Source organism: Narcine bancroftii, chromosome 14 (genome assembly GCF_036971445.1).
Source record: "Narcine bancroftii isolate sNarBan1 chromosome 14, sNarBan1.hap1, whole genome shotgun sequence".
NCBI classification, from domain to species: Eukaryota; Metazoa; Chordata; class Chondrichthyes; order Torpediniformes; family Narcinidae; genus Narcine; species Narcine bancroftii.
The window spans coordinates 59,105,179-59,125,378 of record NC_091482.1 but is presented as its reverse complement, the minus strand read 5'-3'; the positions used below and the strand labels follow the sequence as shown (position 1 = coordinate 59,125,378).

General features: G+C 38.3%; 1 protein-coding gene across 1 annotated transcript in view; it reads left to right on the top strand.

Annotated features, from left to right (window-relative positions):
- The window catches only part of dmxl2 (Dmx-like 2), a 91,176-nt gene extending 71,104 nt beyond the window's left edge, over positions 1–20,072 (top strand). The window contains exons 35-46 of the mRNA XM_069910554.1: positions 980–1,097; positions 2,993–3,058; positions 3,418–3,504; positions 5,691–5,812; positions 6,576–6,711; positions 8,641–8,701; positions 10,728–10,855; positions 13,614–13,691; positions 13,968–14,059; positions 14,765–14,817; positions 16,898–17,115; positions 18,570–20,072. Of these exons, the coding sequence (XP_069766655.1) occupies positions 980–1,097; positions 2,993–3,058; positions 3,418–3,504; positions 5,691–5,812; positions 6,576–6,711; positions 8,641–8,701; positions 10,728–10,855; positions 13,614–13,691; positions 13,968–14,059; positions 14,765–14,817; positions 16,898–17,115; positions 18,570–18,779 (1,369 nt within the window). The 3' untranslated portion in view covers positions 18,780–20,072. The remainder of the gene's footprint in view (positions 1–979; positions 1,098–2,992; positions 3,059–3,417; positions 3,505–5,690; positions 5,813–6,575; positions 6,712–8,640; positions 8,702–10,727; positions 10,856–13,613; positions 13,692–13,967; positions 14,060–14,764; positions 14,818–16,897; positions 17,116–18,569) is intronic.
- The last annotated feature ends 128 nt before the right edge of the window (positions 20,073–20,200 follow it).

The window sequence follows — 20,200 nt, the reverse complement described above, 5'->3', positions numbered from 1 at the left end:
GTCATGTAATAAAACAGATGTAATATTACACAAAATTGCATTTATTCTGTCGTAAGGAAGACAAAGATTTGCCATCACCAGAAGTTACCCAGCACTCTTTACAGCCAGAGAAAGAGCAGCATAAGAGTGTCCCCCAGAGTCACTGAGTGTCCATGGATTGGCCTCCAGTGGTGCTGTAGCCTCCACAGCCACACAGACTTCAGTCCAAACCATCATCAACACAAGCTCCAGATCCAAACCTATGACACGATCAAGAAGCCTTCAGCGTCCTCGGCACCCTCTTGCATCAGTCTGCAGCCCTTTGTCCACAAGTCGCCAGCAGCCCAAAGCCTGCATGGGTTCCTCGTTTCGAGTTGCCAACAGCCCACTGCCTGTGTGTTCTTCAGTCGCAGAGCCCCTCACTCGCCCGCTGCCGTGGTCACCGTCCAGGAGAGTTGTCTCTCTTGATTCTCCCTCTCAAACCGAGGATGTTCTCTCTGTTTTCTGGTGCCCTGCACCAATCCTCTGCTTTCCCCAGAGGTCACTTGAACACAAGCACCACCATCATGGACCCAGACCTCTCGATCACAGGATTTAAAAAAACAAACAGTCGGCTCCTTTAACAGGCCGTTTAAAGCCTGTAAGGAAGTTGGACTGTGCGGTAGAACCATGTGGAGGAGCGCTATGTCTCTGCTCTCCCTGGGTTGCAGCAGCGCCACCATTTTTTGTTTTGTAAAGATTTTGAGAATAATCATTGCTAAATGTCTGCCTTCACCCTAACATTTTGTGCAATCCTAAACCTACAGGGCTCCTGGCCTTTTAATTGTTTGAAGCTTAGCTTATTTCATGCTCATGGGTATCTGTGTAATTATGATAATTGAGTCATGAACCTTAGTATGATGTTCCAGTTGAGTTTAAGATCATTAGTAGCTGGTAAAATTGGACAAATAAATTGATAGTTGTACTTATGTGAACAAATGTGCTAACTTGTTTACTTCAGGTCAAGGCATTATTCCACATTTCCTGTTAAAAGGCTCTGGTACTACTTGGTCAAACAAGAAATTCTGCAAGATACATTTATAAGATTTATATTCACAAAGAAAAGAAAGCAAAGTGAGGTAAATGAGTGCAAGGATAAAAGTTGTTGCTTTCTTATACTTTTTGTATCTGGCATTAGTTTTCTAGATTTAAAGACATTTTTGATAATGATGATGTGTCAGCTTGTAATAATTCCCTTGTAAAAGTACACTTAGTATAGCTATGTCTTTCCTCTGGGAATAAGCAAGATGGTTAGTTGAAATGAAGGTCAGGCTCTTCGCTTATTCCCATCTACCATTGCAACTAGATTTTGGCAAGATTATCCAATCTATTGCAAACAAACAAAATTTAATTTCTAATGAAATGTTGGACACTTGTGATGCGAATTAATGCTCCAATGATCCATTTATTCTGCACCAAACACAAAGGAATATATGTGAAACCCAGGAAATCATTTCTCGGTTTTTTTTTTCTGAGGGCCACAGAGACCAGAAATGCATCTTGAACTTTTCAATGAAATTTCTGGTCTCTTCACTGAGATCAACCTCTGAACCTGCCCACGTCTATTTGCCATACTTTCCCATGCTTAAAATTGTTCTGATTTCTTTCCTGAATATAATCAAGATGTTCAATCGATGTTTTATTTCAACATAAATCATTCTATATTTTGTCTACTTTATCCTACTATTTTGAATCCATATCTATCTGCTAATAGAATGTGGGCCAAATTTAAGTTTTAGTGATCCTATTAAACAAAAAGATTTGTGCTGCGTGATGTTATTGCTGAAAGATGTTTGGCAGTGGGAGCTTGGATAATTACACTGTAGACTGTGATACAGAACAATGTCAAGATCAGATGTTTTCCTCGATCAGTTGTTTGCAAATGTTAGCCAGAGCACCACTGGAGGCATTTGAACTGGGAATGGAGTCAAAGGAAAAATGAGTTTTGATTTCTCCTGATAATGGATATCCCTTCAACCCTTGTGAAGGGGATGAATATATGCGAGCACATTTGGTGACAATGCTGCTTTGCATGACTGATTCAATTCACCTGGCCCTCTATGACCACATGCCCACCAATAACATAATATAAAATTCCACAGAGATTAAAATTATCCAAGTGTACGAGATCCTAGAGATTTACTGCTGGTAACACTGTCCTGGCACTTGTTTAGGGGAAAAAGTAGTAAAATGGAGAAACCGGTTGCGTGTGCCAGAATTTATAATTATTGCAAGATGGCCTTTGTTACTGTTGCCATACATTTATTTTTTTTTAAACTGGCAAGAAACCAAATCGATTTTATTAGTTCTTAAAAGTTAATTTTCTGTTAGATGTAATGTTAGAGAAAAGAAATACACATTAAATGGAATGGTTTTCCATCCCTTAAATAAGTTGGGCACATCATCAGTATATTGCTTGCCTCCTTGTTTTATAATCCTGGCAGTATTGTTCATTTAGGCATTTATCTTAATTTTTTATATGAATTATTTTTTTTTAAAAAGTATGTCAGACTTTAAGAAATCTTTTCAGAAATAAAAATTACTATTGCATCCAAATATTTTAAGATTTCAATGCTTGTAACAAAGACCGCGAAAAATACTCGAATCTACAAAAATAAATCACTCATCCACCTTTGTTTACAAAGGATACTATTTCCTATAAAAAGGTTTATAAACCAAAGTTCTTCATTAAATTTATTTTTATTACAGTATGCACACATTAATTTTATGAAACTGCTATTCCTTTGAAGTTTTGTGCATTTTAGCTCATGGTAAATTAAAAAGAATGATTGGCCTTGTTTGTGAAATGTCAAGAAATCAATCAGTAATGTCAATATAATGCAATAGCTGATTTGCCAATGCAGTACTGCCAGGTTTTCGTTTTTTAATTCAGTAAAAACATATTATTCATTTTCATTTTTTTTTTATTTCTGTGCATGTGTAATGTGCTGTGACTGTGTGCTGTGTTGTGTAGTCAGTAGAAGACCATGTGGATCAAGTCAAACAAAACTACGTCAGGGAACATCGTGGAAGCAACAAGGTAGTCTCCCTCGTCTTTAGCAGCTGTTGTAATTGCACTTGCTTCAACATCTCGTTTAATGGTCTGTGAAAGTAAATAACTGTGCATATGCAAAGCTGTCATTGTCGCTGGGGAGTGCATTGCAGACGTGTCATTCATTCTATGTGATTTCAAAAGGGTTACATGGATTATGATGCACCGCATTTTTCTGAATTGCTAAAACCATTAAACAGTTGGTAAAGCTGGTGAATTCTTTAACTTTCTGCTCAATATTTTCTAAATAAAAAGGAAAGCAATATAATTGGACAGAACTTGAGTGTGTTAAAATTATCAAGGTCTTGATCAATGCACTATTGTATATATATAGTACTGTCTTTCAGGTTGAAGCAGATTTGGGCTATCCAGGTGGAAGATCAAAGATTATTCATAAAGATTCTGATGCCATCATGGCATTTGCAATTAATAAGGTAAGAAAATTAAGTGTCTTGTTAATTATTTTTTCCTCTTAATGCAAAATATTTTTTACATACAAATGATAGAACCACCTTTGCACTTGGATTAGTTTTTGTTATGCTTGTTACATGGCCCAGTACCAATGATGCCAACATTTCCTGTGGAAACCAATGGGTATAGGTTATGATGGACTCCAAAGTTATGTTTTTATATTGTACTGCACATTTTGCATGACCGTGAAACTTGAACATTATAATTGGGCTTTTGCATTGAATTTGGCTCTTCCAAGTGATTTTTTTTAATATATATATAAACACTCCGGTAAGATTAGATACGGTAACTATCCGAGACTATTCCTGAAGACTTCTTAAAGCTTTCCCACTATTCTCCAGCAGGGTTGTGACATAATAGGAAGCAAAAGATACAGAAGTCAAAGTCAAAACGATGACGGAGATTATAAGATAATAAGGTTGAGGATTGAGGATATTTGGTAAATGTGACTTTTGTATTTTTGACCAAGGCTTCCAAGTTGCACAATACTGAACTCGTCAAAGTGACAGGCCTGGGTACATTTAATCTAATGTATTTTTGAGATTATTTAGCTAATTGCATGTTGTTTGTACCACATCTTCATGTCATTCATATCTTTTGATAAGCCTGAACTACCGCAAATTATTAATGTGATCATTGAATTCCATTTGAAGGAAGGAATTTTTGAGGGGGTGGGGAGAGAAATATTAGGGAAGGGGACCAGGATAGGTGTTCATGAAAGGGTATCTGAGGGATGGAGGAAACCAGGATGGAATCCTGAAGTGGGATGATGGAAAAGATGCAGGCAAAGAACATGGGATTTTGTTTCCACATAGTGTGTGTGTGTGTGAGAGTGTGAGTGTAGTCCATGCAATAGATCCTGGTCTCCATTCTTCTTGGACCTCCTTGCCATTTGACCAAAACCTTGCTCTGTCAACCCTATAGGATAATATTGTACAATGGCTGTCCCATGCTTTTTTTCAAAGACATCTTATAATCGTCAAAATTGTGAATTAATATCCTCTTCCCTAAGGGACTACCTATGAAGAAGGTATCATTTTGGTGTTGGCTGAGGTAAACTAGGGTTTTTTTTAACATCTGTCATTTGGTCAGATGTGCTATTAGGCTTTGGGAAATTGGAGGCTGGTTGATTTTGGATGGTCCTTTCCCAAGATATATTTCCCTAGAGTTGTATTCTGAGCTGTGGTGTTTCTGCTTTTGGCCCAGAAGGCGTACTTTTTGTTTTCACCAGATCTCCTGTATTTTTATAAATTCTCATTTTCTCATTCCTGCAGTAGTTTTCTCCCATAGGTTTGATTATTTACATGCTTTTTAATTTTAGTCCTCCAACTGTTTTCTTTCAAGTAGTTTGTAGGCCATTCAGTCTTGACTGAAGTACTGGAATAATTTCTTCAACTTCAGAGCAAATGATGCTTCAACTTTGAAGTTTTCAATCCCTGATGAAGATTCAGACACCATTGGGTAAACTTCTCTTTGCAGATCCTGACTTGCTCTGTAGGGCACGGTTGCCCTCAGCACAGGTGGATTTAGTTGGGCTGGAAATTTTTGAAAACTTGATCATTTTAAATGGGAGCTCTGTCACCTTCTGGTTTTAACAAATGGCATGGGCCAAAGGCAGGAAGGGATATGGTCATAGAGCACTGATTCTATGGTAAACTATGGAGAGCCCAGCCTGCAAAATCCAGCAAGATGAAAGGTGGCAGGAACAGCAGGTTTCATATGTCACTTTATAGCATTGTTTGGGTACTCTTCTCAGCATATACCTGCCTGCCCTCAGCTTGGCTTAGCAATAATCCTTTGGTTGCTCCCTTCAGGAGTTCCTACTAGAATCAGCCTGTCATTTGTACTGCTCAATATAGAAACTTGCAGAAGGAAACAATTGCCAGTTTTTGGCAAAAATGCACTTCTAGTTTTCCCAAAGTAACTCTTTCTTCCACTTTCCTGTTGATATTTAGTGCTATATTTCCAACATCTTCTGTTTCAGATTACTAGTGCTTTGCATATGTTTTATTTCATTATTTAGATTGATCTGCCTGTCATAGTAAATATAACTGCTCCTTCCATTGTTTTTTGAGAAGATTTTATTTCAGACTGTTATTTTGGTTTCTTTGATTTGAATTTTTTTTTTGTTTCTTTCCCACCATAACAGGCAAATTCCAATGAGATAGTTTTGGCTTCTACACATGATGTACAAGAACTTGATCTATCTGCAATTCTAGCTGCTCAGCCTTTTACCTGGATTGGTGAAGATTCAGACAGAGATTCTAGAAGGTTCTGAACTTTACTTAATCCTTTAGATTGCTTTTATAGAGTCATACTGCATGGAAACGGGCCTTCAGCTCGATTGTCCGTGCTAACCAAGTTGCCAACTTGAGCTAGTTCCATTTGCCTGCATTTTCCTTCAATCGTTCTTATTATGTCAATATGTCTTTTTAAGATGTAATTGTTTCTGGTTCTCCCACTTCCTCAGGTAGCTTGTTCCCTATCACTCTGAGTGGAAAAACTTGCCGTTCAGATTTTCTTTAAATCTTTTCCCTCTTGCCTTAATTCCTCTGGCTTTAAGCTCTCATAATTTTCTAAATTTTTAAGTTCCTTTGCTGAAGGGAAAACAGCCCCAGTCTATTCAGTCTCCCCTGATAACTCAAGCCCATTGATCCAGGCCATATCTTTATGAATTGTTTCTGGATCCCCCTCTAGCTTGATAACATTTCTCCAATAGCATGAGGAGTACTCTCAAGTGTGGTATCATCAACACATTGCACAGCTGTAACATGACGTGGCAACTTGTTTTCCGTAAATGCCCAGACTGGTGAAAACCAGCATGCCCCACTCTGTCTACCAGTGTTGCCACTTTCAGGAAATTAGGCCTTTCTGTTGTACAGCATTCCCCGAGTCATCTTGTGCCTTTGTTCAGTCAACTCCTGTCAGTGTACTCTCTCTCATGCTGTTGGCATAGACTCTCCACTCTGCCCTCCTCTCTAAATTTAGCACCACCCTCAAATTTAAAAACAGCTTTTATTGATGTCTCTTGTAGTTCCGATGATGTGGAGCATCGCCCAGCAGGGAGCACCAGCCAAGCAAGTCCAACTCATTTTGGATCCAGCCAGCTCTCCAGTTCATCTTCAATGCCTTGGCTAGGAAGTGGACAAACCAGTGCAGGAGCCACTGTGGTATGTCGAGAGTTACATTTCTCTAACATTATATTTTGGTTATAAGTTTAAGATTTCCTTTATCCTTAATTTTATAAATATAAAGTATATTTGAGAAGAAAACCCTTGAAAATTATTGATTGAGAATGTCAAGAATTGGTAAATATCTTTATGGATCTTGTGACCCACATATTTAAAAATGCTCTCTTTGCCCAGTATATTTCTTAAACATTGCCATTTAAAATATTTTTCTGTGCATGCCAGTCTTTTGCTTTCCTTCTTTTCCCTTATATTTGTCATTTCTTCTTGTGAATTGACTTTTACTTTTCAACTTTAAATAGTTTCTAGCCTTTTTCTAAATCACCTCATCATTTTGCAGTTTATTTTGATTGCATTTCATTATTTTTAAAAATACGTTCACAAGAAAAATCAGTTTATTAGGCATCAATTTGCAGATTTACTCTGAGTTGCATCTTTTATCTTTCTAATCACTTAATGGAATAGAATGTGGGTTTCTAGAAAATGTGGTTATGATGCAAAATATAGAATCATCCTGGACAAATTCATTTCCCTCCAAATATTCATTTTATTTATCCAATGAATAACGAGCCTTATCTATTAAAGGAAAATTTCAGGTTCATGCTTACAGTTTAATTCATTGATTTCAGCCATGAAAACAAAAAATGTATTAATGTTGGCCTCTGAGCCAAGCTTAAAATGTAATAGAGCAGACTAAACTCATAAAGATTTGTTCCTGCAAGAAATTTTCATTTCTTCAGGAGAGCAAGTAAGAGGAAAAAATGGTTAAAATATCTTATTTTTAATGAATGAATGATAAAGCTTGGTAAGTTTTAATGTGCAGCTCGGTAACACGTCCTTCCAGTCCACAAGCCTGTGCCGCCCAAATACCCCAATTAACCTACAGACGTTTTGAAGCGTGGTGGAAACCAGAGCTCCCAGAGGAAATCCACGCAGACACGGAGAGAATGTGCAAGCTGCTTGCAGTCAGTGCCAGATTCAAACCCTTGTTGCTGGTGCAATAATAGTGTTGTCTTCTTTTCTTTGGCTTGGCTTCGCGGACGAAGATTTATGGAGGGGGTAAAAGTCCACGTCAGCTGCAGGCTCGTTTGTGGCTGACAAGTCCGATGCGGGACAGGCAGACACGGTTGCAGCGGCTGCAGGGTGAAAATGGTTGGTTGGGGTTGGGTGTTGGGTTTTTCCTCCTTTGCCTTTTGTCAGTGAGGTGGGCTCTGCGGTCTTCTTCAAAGCAGGTTGCTGCCCACCAAACTGTGAGGCGCCAAGATGCACGGTTTGAGGCGATATCAGCCCACTGGCGGTGGTCAATGTGGCAGGCACCAAGAGATTTCTTTAGGCAGTCCTTGTACCTTTTCTTTGGTGCACCTCTGTCACGGTGGCCAGTGGAGAGCTCGCCATATAACACGATCTTGGGAAGGCGATGGTCCTCCATTCTGGAGACGTGACCCATCCAGCACAGCTGGATCTTCAGCAGTGTGGACTCGATGCTGTCGACCTCTGCCATCTCGAGTACTTCGACGTTAGGGATGAAAGCGCTCCAATGGATGTTGAGGATGGAGCGGAGACAACGCTGGTGGAAGTGTTGTACCGTTATGTGAACTGTGTCACCCCTTATGGTCATTGTAATGTTTAAAATAGATGTTGTGTTTGTCACTGTACCATTACAAATACTTATTAATCTAACAAATTCAATAATCTATGTAAATAATCATTCTTAAAATAAATTTCACTATCTGCTCAGAATGTAAGTCAAACTTGTAACCAATGTAGAACCCAACTGGAGTAATATATTTCAAAGAAATTGCAGCAACTTCAACGAGCTGATGCAAAACCATTGTGTTCAGTTGCATTTGTCCCATCTGTACTGCATTGAATCACTACGCATTTGTTAATTTGTGTATTTTCTCATTACAGATCATAAAGCGAAACTTGAATAACGTGAAAAGGATGACTTCCCATCCAGCTCACCGATACTGTGAGTACTTAAATGAGATTAACCCGTTTCTTTCTTCAACCTAACAGAAGGTCTCCCCAAAGTCAAAATAAACATCTAAAGGTCATTGACAACAATAACCTTGTAATTAAGTAGTCATCTATCACAACCTACACCTTCATCCTGGTCTTTCTGTTCTGCCCCCAGGAAACCAGAAGCCTGTACTGCCATAAAATTAAGATTGTTGGGTTATATTGATGTGATCTTATCCCAGACCCTTGAAACCAGTGGCTGTGCATTTTGTTTTAATCAAAATATGTCAAAAAACATATTGGTGGTTCATGTAGTTCAGTGGTTTCCAAACATTTTCTTTCCACTCACATGTCACCTTAAGTAATCTCTTACTAATCACAGAGCGCCTATGGCATAGGGATTACTGGTGATGGATCTGTGGAATTTTCTGCCCATTGAAGCAGTGGAGGCTACCTCAGTAAATATATTTAAGATAGCAGTATTACTAGAATTGGTGGCTCCCATTGCAGTAACTCATGGTGTCACCCCCTCCCCATGGACCTCCTCAAGACTTCATTACTACTTCATTCTCAAAAAAGTTATTGATATACATTCACAAATACTAGTTACCACAATATTGTGGTTAAAACACCAGAAATTTGACAAAAGCAGCAACTATAAAAACAACAGCACATGCTTGTGGTTAATGCAGACAAAACCACGTGATTCGAAGGGCCATTGTAATTGGGTGATAATAACAGCTCATTAGAAGGTTCAATATGTAAATTAACACAGTTTTAGCCTTGTAGGTATATTGATATATGTAAGATGGGCTTACGAAAAATGTTTTTGTGGTTATAACTAACTACAGGGATATTTTTATAAAAAATAATACATTTCTGCAGAAACGCGGAACAAAAATTTTATACAGTCATTTTGGTGTCATCATCTCTGATGGTGTCACCCGATGTGGTCCACACCCCCCTAGTGACGCCAGTGATTTAAAGCAAGGCTGGATAGATTTTTTTACTTGGTAGGGAAATTAAAGTTTATAGGGAAAAGGCAGGTAGGTGGAGATCAGATCAGCCATGATCACATTGAATGGCAGAGCAGGCTTGAGGGGGAGGATGCTCTTATTTCTTACGTTCTTCTTATTTCTTACGTTCTTCTTGTTTCTTACGTTCTTGTCCTCTGATGAAGAGAGTTCCAAAACTGGTGCCTTCTGTTAGAGAAAAAAAATCAACTCATATCCAAGTTAAACAAATGGCACCTTATTTTAAAATAGTGACTGCTAGTTTCAGATTCTCCCACAAGGGGAGAACATTGCTTCTTGTTTCAGACTCCTCAGGATCTTATCCTTCAGTCAAGTACCCTCTCACTTTTCTAAACTCAGCAAATCCAAATATATAATCTGCTGGAGGACATCAGTTGAAGAAAAGGAGTTGTTGATGTTTCTGGTTGGAACCCTTCAACATCTTTCTGGACAGAAATGTCAGCAATTATTTTTATCCCACTGATGCTACTCAATCTGCTGGGTTTCTCTAGCAAATTATTTGTTGCTCCAGATTCCAGCATCTGTGGTCTCCCATGAGAACCTAAACATACACTGTTCAATGTTTCTTCATAACCTCCTGTTCCAGGTTTCAGTCTGATGCACTTTCTCTGAACTTCTTTCAACACATTAACATCTTTTCTTAGTTATGAAGTGCACAATATTTCAATGAGGACTTAAGAGCACTCTGTATAATTGAAAATTTCTGATTCTGAATTGAAAGCATCCAATTTTCAGTCCCTTTGCATTTACACCTATGAAGAACAGGGCATAACATTTGCATTTAACACTAATCTCATTAAATATTAATGACTACAAAATCCTTTGAAATAAAAGGTAGAACTGGACAATTTTTTCTCTTAGACCTGAAGGGACACAGCTGGTTGCTTTCAATAAATGAAAGGAAAAGCAATTTAAACGTAACTTATTGCAAGTAGAAAATACAGTACTTATTCACATGTATGAGCCTGTGGATTGATGACAGCTTTCAAATTATACCATCAGATCTTACAGGCGCACAAGATGGAAGTGTCCGAATGTTTGAATGGAATCGGCCGCAACAGGTTATATGTTTCCGGCAAGCTGGCAATGCCAGAGTTACCCGACTTTATTTTAATACCCAAGGCAATAAGGTTAGTATTTAATATAACTGCCCTAAAATGTAATTTTGGACAGTACAATGGCACAGTAAGGAGATTTCTTCCTTTCATAAATTATATTTTCTCAACTACTCAACCCAATTTAATTTTTAAGTTTCCCAAATTACTAGAATGGAGAATATTTGTTTTATACATCATCCAAGAATGAACAGTTGTTGTATAAAATCCATGTTCCACAATCATTGCAGTTCAAGAGGTAATAAAACTGAACATTAGAGGCAATTCAGAGCCAGTTCTTCAGCGCTTGACGCCCTGTTTTGCGGAAACTGCCAAAATGTTTGGCCTGGAAGTCAGCCTGAAGAAAACGGAGGTCCTCCATCAGCCAGCTCCCCACCATGACTACCAGCCCCCCCCACATCTCCATCAGGCACACAAAACTCAAAACGGTCAACCAGTTTACCTATCTCGGCTGCACCATTTCATCAGATGCAAGGATCGACAACGAGATAGACAACAGACTCGCCAAGGCAAATAGCGCCTTTGGAAGACTACACAAAAGAGTCTGGAAAAACAACCAACTGAAAAACCTCACAAAGATAAGCGTATACAGAGCCGTTGTCATACCCACACTCCTGTTCGGCTCCGAATCATGGGTCCTCTACCGGCATCACCTACGGCTCCTAGAACGCTTCCACCAGCGTTGTCTCCGCTCCATCCTCAACATCCATTGGAGCGCTTTCATCCCTAACGTCGAAGTACTCGAGATGGCTAATTGGTCCATCTCTGTCCTCTGATTAATTTAACAATCTTGGCATGTCAAAAGTTCAGCCATGATTGGAGAAATGAAGTAATAGTCAATTTCATTACTGTAAGATGAATTTTTTTTTAAATCTCTTTTAGGATCTTTTGCATCCTCTTTATGGAGGAAATCCATAAACCACTACTGAATAAAAGAGTGATCATTTTTATCGGCTGGATAATGCCCTCATTCCTGAAATGGAACAAGCAAATGTTATACTGATCGATATTTGAAAATTGATTACATTTTGGGATATAAATTTTTCTAATTCCAAAGCTTGGTGCAGTACTTAAAGTAAAGTCAGATAGGGAGGAGCACATCTTTATATTGGAACAGATGATTATTTATGTCATGAGTTAACGAACAGAAGATCACCATGTTCTGGAAGTACATACCAATCCAGATGTACACCTTGAAGTTGTAGAGTTCAGGAAATTCAACATTTTAAATTGGTACCACATTGGTGGTAGTTTCCAATGGCAGGTGGGAAAAGAACTGCTTGAAACACAAAATTATTATTACCACAATCCCTTTAGAAGCTGCAATGTATGTAACTTAGACTAGACTATTAAATCTGGTATACTACAAAAATTAATTTACTTCATCACTGGATGTTCCACGCAGTGGGACAAATCTTCCAACTCAATAGCAACGCTTATATGAGGACTTCACCCATATTTCTCAACGGAAGTCCCAAAGTCTAGCGCTGGTACGTGCAGTTTCTTCCACTCTACTTGATGGCTCCTGCATTCTTATAAGTATCTGCTCCCATAGAAGGCTTTGGAGATTCCCTCATTCAAAGACTGTTGAATATGCCCACATACAGCCTGCCGTTAAATGTTGTGCAGTCATTGCAGTTTCATTAAAATGAGTGGGATGGAGCCGTTGTCATACCCACACTCCTGTTCGGCTCCGAATCATGGGTCCTCTACCGGCACCACCTACGGCTCCTAGAACGCTTCCACCAGCATTGTCTCCGCTCCATCCTCAACATCCATTGGAGCGCTTTCATCCCTAACGTCGAAGTACTCGAGATGGCAGAGGTCGACAGCATCGAGTCCACGCTGCTGAAGATCCAGCTGCGCTGGATGGGTCACGTCTCCAGAATGGAGGACCATCGCCTTCCCAAGATCGTGTTATATGGCGAGCTCTCCACTGGCCACCGTGACAGAGGTGCACCAAAGAAAAGGTACAAGGACTGCCTAAAGAAATCTCTTGGTGCCTGCCCCATTGACCACCGCCAGTGGGCTGATAACGCCTCAAACCGTGCATCTTGGCGCCTCACAGTTTGGCGGGCAGCAACCTCCTTTGAAGAAGACCGCAGAGCCCACCTCATTGACAAAAGGCAAAGGAGGAAAAACCCAACACCCAACCCCAACCCACCAATTTTCCCCTGCAATCGCTGCAACCGTGTCTGCCTGTCCCGCATCGGACTTGTCAGCCACAAACGAGCCTGCAGCTGACGTGGACTTTTTACCCCCTCCATAAATCTTCGTCCGCGAAGCCAAGCCAAAGAAAAAAGAAGAAAATGAGTGGGAAGAGTTACCTGCCGAGAAATGTTTTTTCAATTAAAATAGCTAATATGCTTACAATTTTGTGTTGATCTTTTTAACTTGAAAGCAATGTTAATAGTTTTAAATTTTACATGGGTCACCAGTGAGTTTTGAACATTTATTTGTTCACGAACGTTCAAGAACAGTGACAGGTTTGACAGCTGGTGAGCATGAGAATGGAGACTCACTGCCTGTCAAGACCATTGTGTGAGTGCAGAATACTGCTTATATTGAGATGGCCAATAGGTTGTACCGCACCACACTGTGCTGAAAGGTAAGCTTCCATTGGAAAACTGCAATCCAAGATTAGGCCATCAGGTCGGCAGTGATTCCAGAGCAACAGAAGATCTGCGACATTATTCTTTTCTCTCAAAATGTTTTTGGAAAAGTTTTTGACTAAATCATTCTTTAATTAATGTATTTTTTTTAAATTCTGTAGTTGGGAGTGGCAGATGGAGAAGGTTTTCTCAGTCTCTGGCAAGTCAATCAAACTGGATCTAATCCCAAACCTTATCTTGTAAGTTCCAAAGTGATCTTGTGACTTGTTAAGAACATATGCCTATTCTTGGCTTTACTGAATAATTTATTCTCAGACATGATAGATGTGTTTAAAATTGACGCAGTATCTCTTAATCTCTTCAGGAGACATGCAGAGTTGTCTTTGTTTAGCTAAATATTAAAAGTATGTTCAAAATGTGGGTTCAAAACATGAACCATTATTTTAGAAAACAGAGCATATAATTTTTGTTTGTATGTTGTGATAATTGCAGTATTTTATTTTGCTTCATTCTAGAGCTGGCAGTGCCATAGTAAAGCTGCTGGTGACTTTGCGTTCATTACCTCCTCAAGCCTCATTACCACAGCAGGGCAATCCAATGACAACAGGTACACTGAACCCTCTTAGAGTAAAAGGAGAAAATTTGCTTCCAGATTTAAAAGGAGTCATTTTGTCAAGTCTTTCCAAAACAACATTGTTCCTTGTTAAATACTGGCATATTTGTAGATTCCAAATTATTTACTGGTTACAAAACAGATTTTTATAGATTGTAGCATTAATCTTAAAAAGCACATTTATAATTTGTCTCTTTTATTGGATCCTTTGTGGTGCCACATGAAGAAAGGTCTTGTTCTGCACAGTGCAAGACAAGTTAATTTTTTTTTAAATTTAAATACTGGCCCTTTCAGCACACAGTTCCGTAGCCCCCAATTACACCCAATTGACCTACAATCCCCCTACATTTTGAACAGTGCAAGTAAACCGGAGCACCTGGAGGAAACCTTTGCAGACATGGGGAGACGGTACAAACTCCTTGCAGACAACACAGGATTCAAACCCTAGTCACTGGCACTGTAGCAATGTTCAGCTAACCAGGCAGTGTTTTCCCTGCTCCCTCTCATTCTTTAAAACCTTTCAAAAGGATTTTTGGATTGGGGGGGAGAAAAAGCAACAAAGCTCATATGAATCTGACACAGATTTCACAAACAAATCCAACAGCTTGGTGAAGTTAGTGAGAGAAACCAAGAATGGAACCAGGAAATTAATAGGCTGGACTATGGGATATTAACTTGAATTTCTGTTTCTCTTTCCAGAAATGTTTGCCTTTGGGATACACTAATTTCACCACATAACAGTCTTGTACATGGTACGATCATTGTTTCTAACTTTTTTTTGTAACCGATTGGAGATGAAAATATTGTACTATTTTCCAATTTGACATTGTAGTGGAATTCCTTCTAATTATGCAATGATAAAGCAGAAATCACAACATATAATTTTGATGCACAGTAGAAAAATGCTACAGTGAAGGAACAATTTATGATAATGTTCAAATATCCTGAGCACTGGAAATTGAGGCTTGGTGCTGTTGTGTTCCAGATATCAACGTGACTTACTTGATGATGAGTTTATTGTCATACACATTGTACAATGTACATTTGCACCAAAATTCTTACTTCCTGCAGCCAAACAGGTAAAGAAAAAACTATGAGTAAACTAATTGAATTAAATTGAGACAATTACATAAGATAATCACATTAATCCTAGTGCAAAAAAAGTGACCTGCAAAAGTCCTTTTTAATGATGCCTGCACAGTCTTGACATCTTGTTGGCAGCCTTAACACAATGTACTTCTAGGTTTTCTGTGAGTGTTCAACAAAGCTTCGTATTACACCAAAAGCTGGCACAGTCTGACTCAGTTAAGTTTCTGCTGTTTACAATTTGTGCATGAAAATAGGATGCTAATAGATCTAGTTCTGAGGCTACTTTTATTTTTGCATCTGACTGGAAATACTTTTTCTGCTGCACAATTATTGATTTGCATCCAGATAGCATAGCTTGTTCTGAGTTTTTTTTTTGTTTATTCCTTTTATAAATTGAAGGAATTTGGTACCCTGACTAAAGCATTGAGAAATAGAGTTTAAGATGCTCCCACCAAAAGAGAGATGAAAACTTAATTCCAGATGAGTGCGTGCATATCTTCACCTCGTGACCGGAAAAATGTTAATGTTGTGGAGATGGTTCCCAAGAGGTTCACCACAATATTGACTAGATTAGAGAGCAGTAGTCATTGGGAAAGTTTGGAAAAAAGTTGGGTTGTTTTCTCAAGAATGTCAGAAACTGAGGGGCAACCTATTAATAGTTTTTTTCTTTTAAATTAGGAGACATGGAACGGGCAGAATTTTTTTCCCCTGGGGTGGAAATGCCTAGAGGGCCTAGGTAAGGGTGGGGAAAGAAATGGCAAAGTTTAAAAGAAATGTGCAAAACAATTTTTTGTACACAGGAAGTGGTTTGTGCCTGGAATTGGTTGCTAAGGGAGGTAGTGGAAGCAGACAAAATAGCCACATTCAAGAATCATTTGAATTGACACAAACCTGCAGAAAATAGAGGCATGTTGTGCCGCTAAACTGGACTTTTGGCCTGCCCCCTTAATTCTCCTATTAGTTTTACAATGATCATCAGATTCTCAGAAGGCCCTTTAAATTTTTGTTCCCAATTGCAGAAACCTCAGTTCCTGATAGCTGATCCATCATATTTTAAGCAACCTTGTTAGTGTAATTTTTATAGGTCACACAACATCGTGGGCTGAAGGGCCTGTGCTGTGCTATAATGTTCCATTTGAATGTCGCCAATAACTATACAAACAAGCAAACACTTAAAAAAAAAAGTGCTACTTCTCTTTAGTTACCTAGAAATTTGTTGGGGGTTCTGTGGGTATTTCATGGACAAAAGTATAACCATCCAATTTTAACTGAATCACTAATGTTCATTATGAACCAAAGGGCACTTATAGTATTAAACCAGACCATTTCAGTAACGTCCAGGGCATGCACCATAAGTGTATAAAAATTATGAATGGAATACCTTACTACATTTGTCTTTTTGCGGTATCATTTGGTCTTGGTTTTTGACTTGCCATGTGATAAATTAGTTTGACAATTCATGATGTTAAAAGGCAGGAAGGCAATACATAATCAAATAAAGCATATTATAGTTCACAAGTTAAGTTACAGGAGCAGAAGCAGGCATTAGGCCCATCAAGTCTGTTCCGTGACTCTACACTAAGCTGAATTATGCTCACACCTAGTTCCAATTTCCAGCCTTTTCCCCAATATCCCTTGCTGTGTTTCAAGTTCTGTAATGATATTTGTACACATGATTTTCTTTTGTTCTAACCATTATTTTTGAGACTAAAAGTTTTCATGTTTTGCTTCAATTCCTCGTAGGCTTTGTCTGCCATGAAAATGGTGCCACAGTGCTTCAGTATGCGTCAAAGCAGCAACTACTTATCTCTGGAGGCAGAAAGGGCTTTGTCTGCATCTTTGACATCAGGCAGAGACAGTTGCTTCACACATTTCAGGCACACGATTCTGCAATCAAGGCTCTTGCTTTGGACTCCACTGAAGATTATTTTATAACCGGTTCAGCAGAGGGGAATATGAAGGTAAATATTACGTGTATAAGTTCTATCAGAGGCTGTCTAAGCAAAGGCCTCTATGCTGATCCCTAAGATTTGTCGACTTAAGCCTGCCATCAGATGGATTTCTATTGTTCACCTCTGTATTTCTAACTCGTGCAGAAAATCAATGAAAATGGCCGACTGGGCACCACATTGCACAGGCATCAGATGATGCCTGCAAAGGGGAAAGGGTGGGGGGGGGGGGGGGGGGGCAAGTGTTTTGAGTGTCACTGCAAGAATTACATCTTCTGGATTTCCTTCCACATCAGATTATATTGCACATAATTTGAGAGTTACCACGACAAAATTACAAAAACATAGCCCATTGTTTTTATTCAATTTTTGGCCATTTTTTGGTGTGTTCACATACTTAGGAAATATACTCTCACCAGGTATATTAGGTTTTTGAAAAATCTCTATTTCTAGATTTTATATATTGTTAATGACATATTTAGAATATTAAAATGTGTTGGTGTTTTTTGGGGCACAATTAATCGTTCAGATGCAGAGATGTAATGACATCTGGCACTTTGTATTGCCTGAAGTTGGAAGTGTGCTGCCACAGGATGATTATGAATGGAAGTACAATTTTGACATGAAGTCTGACATTGAAACTACTTGCATTCAGGCTCAACTTGTTTTCCACACTGATATCTGTCCTTTGCCCCTGTTCTGTCCTCACCTTGTTTACGACAGCAGTAAAGTTGTCTTGTGCCCTCCAAATAACTCTCTATCCCATGTCATTGTTTGGTATCTCAATTTCCTGTAATACATTTGTTAGCGCATTGATATATTTCAGACCAGAAATAGTCACTTGTTACTGGCTGTTTTAATAAACAATTGTAGTGAACCTAAAATGTTAAACTGCGCATCATCTTCCCACAATAAAATGTACAGGACAGTACTTTAAGTAAGTTTCCCCAGATTTTAAATAACTGGAAAACCAACTGAATGGTTTTCCCAGATTTTAAATAACTGGAAAACCAACTGAATGGTTTTCCCAGATTTTAAATAACTGGAAAACCAACTGAATGGTTTTCCCAGATTTTAAATAACTGGAAAACCAACTGAATGGTTTTCCCAGATTTTAAATAACTGGAAAACCAACTGAATGGTTTTCCCAGATTTTAAATAACTGGAAAACCAACTGAATGGTTTTCCCAGATTTTAAATAACTGGAAAATCAACTGAATGGTTTTCCCAGATTTTAAATAACTGGAAAATCAACTGAATGGTTTTCCCAGATTTTAAATAACTGGAAAATCAACTGAATGGTTTTCCCAGATTTTAAATAACTGGAAAATCAACTGAATGGTTTTCCCAGATTTTAAATAACTGGAAAACCAACTGAATGGACATATTTGATTGATGTTAAAATAATAGTTGATTTATGAATTTCAGAGAATTATTTTTTTAATATTCCTGTCTTTGTTTTGCAGGTGTGGAGGTTAACAAGTCATGGATTAATCCATTCATTTACTAATGAACATGCCAAACAGTCAATCTTTCGCAACATCGGTGCAGGAATTGTGCAGCTAGAAATCAGACCAACCAATCGTATCTTTTCATGTGGAGCAGATGGAACTTTGAAGACGCGAGTTTTGCCAGATTGTTTTAATATCCCAACTGGAATGTTTGACATCTTGTAGTTCACTGGGCTTATCCTGGTTTCTGGTTATTATAAAACATGAGCAGCTCTCATATAGTGTGGGAATGCATAAGCTGTTAGAGAGTGCTTTATGTTTGAATGAGAATGAGATCCACGGTTCAGCTTTTCGCAGAACTCTTCTGTTAACATCAGATCCTGGAAGTCTTGAAACCTATATGAAGGAAGTAATTTGAAGAAGTATAGTGTGGCTTTGTGGTATAAAGGCTTATGAATTCATATAAACCCTTAGGGCAGACATGCATGTATTGTATTATTTTAAAAGCAATGCAGTTGCAGGTTGCTGAGAAGGCACTGAGAACACAATGCAGAATCTTTTGGTGTACTGTACGTGAATGGACATTAAACGTATGTGCCCATAGCTAACATCCATTAGCACTGAGGAAAACTGTCTGTAATAATGTATTGAGAAATCACATATGTAATGATGCGTGAATTGATTTCTAGAATTTAAAATCATTTTTATCATTTTTTTAACAAATTTTCAATGTTAACTCTGCAGCAGATAAATGGTCTTAACTGAAAGTTGCAATGCAAAACAAGTTTGCAAAAATGGGATCCACATCATTTCATATGTACAGTTTAATTTGTCAGTTTGTCGACATTTTTAATTGAATTAAACATTTAATGCTTTTATTGCCCCATTAAACATCCTTAGATTGTTGTAGTCATTGCAAACTATTCATGATGTAATTATTGTGCAGTACGGTCTAATAATTGCATTATTTATCTATACTTGAAAAGCAAAAGAACCAGATGGTGGTATTTGTTCAATTTGAATTAGCATTTATTGTTGGTTTATCCATTGAATATGAACATTGCACTATAATGTAAAGTATGATATAAAGACATTTGTATTTAGAAATGGAAAAAATCCTATTGTGTGTAAAAGGTTGGATTTTCTTAGATGAATGTCAGGCTTATTAACTGGCCCAACACTTTATTTAATATTCTGAACGTAAGTTATTCTGTGACTTAAGATGACATGCAATCAAGAGCTGTGTAAGGCCTTCTATTTTGCTTGTAATATACTTTTAATTTATTTCTGTATGTACATCCGGTAAGTAAATCCTGAGGACGATGAGACTGTATTCTGACACATTGTCCGTGAAGTTGTCTTCTAGATCTTGCGTCTGTGTTCTGTAACAAATTCATTGCATTTCTTTGTGGACTGAGCAAGGTATGGACTTTACACCTAATGCTTTGAACTATACTTTAAAATAGTTGTGCGTCCCAGTCTTTGTAAGTCAAATAAATTTTTAATGTGTGTAGCTAACTGCTGTATTGTCTTTGTTATCTTTTTAGAAAGTAACCAGCATATGTGTCCATAACTCAGGAAATTGGGGGCAGAATAGTAACTTGTGAAGCTTCGAGGTGGTTATCCTTCCTTGTTTATTAGTACTG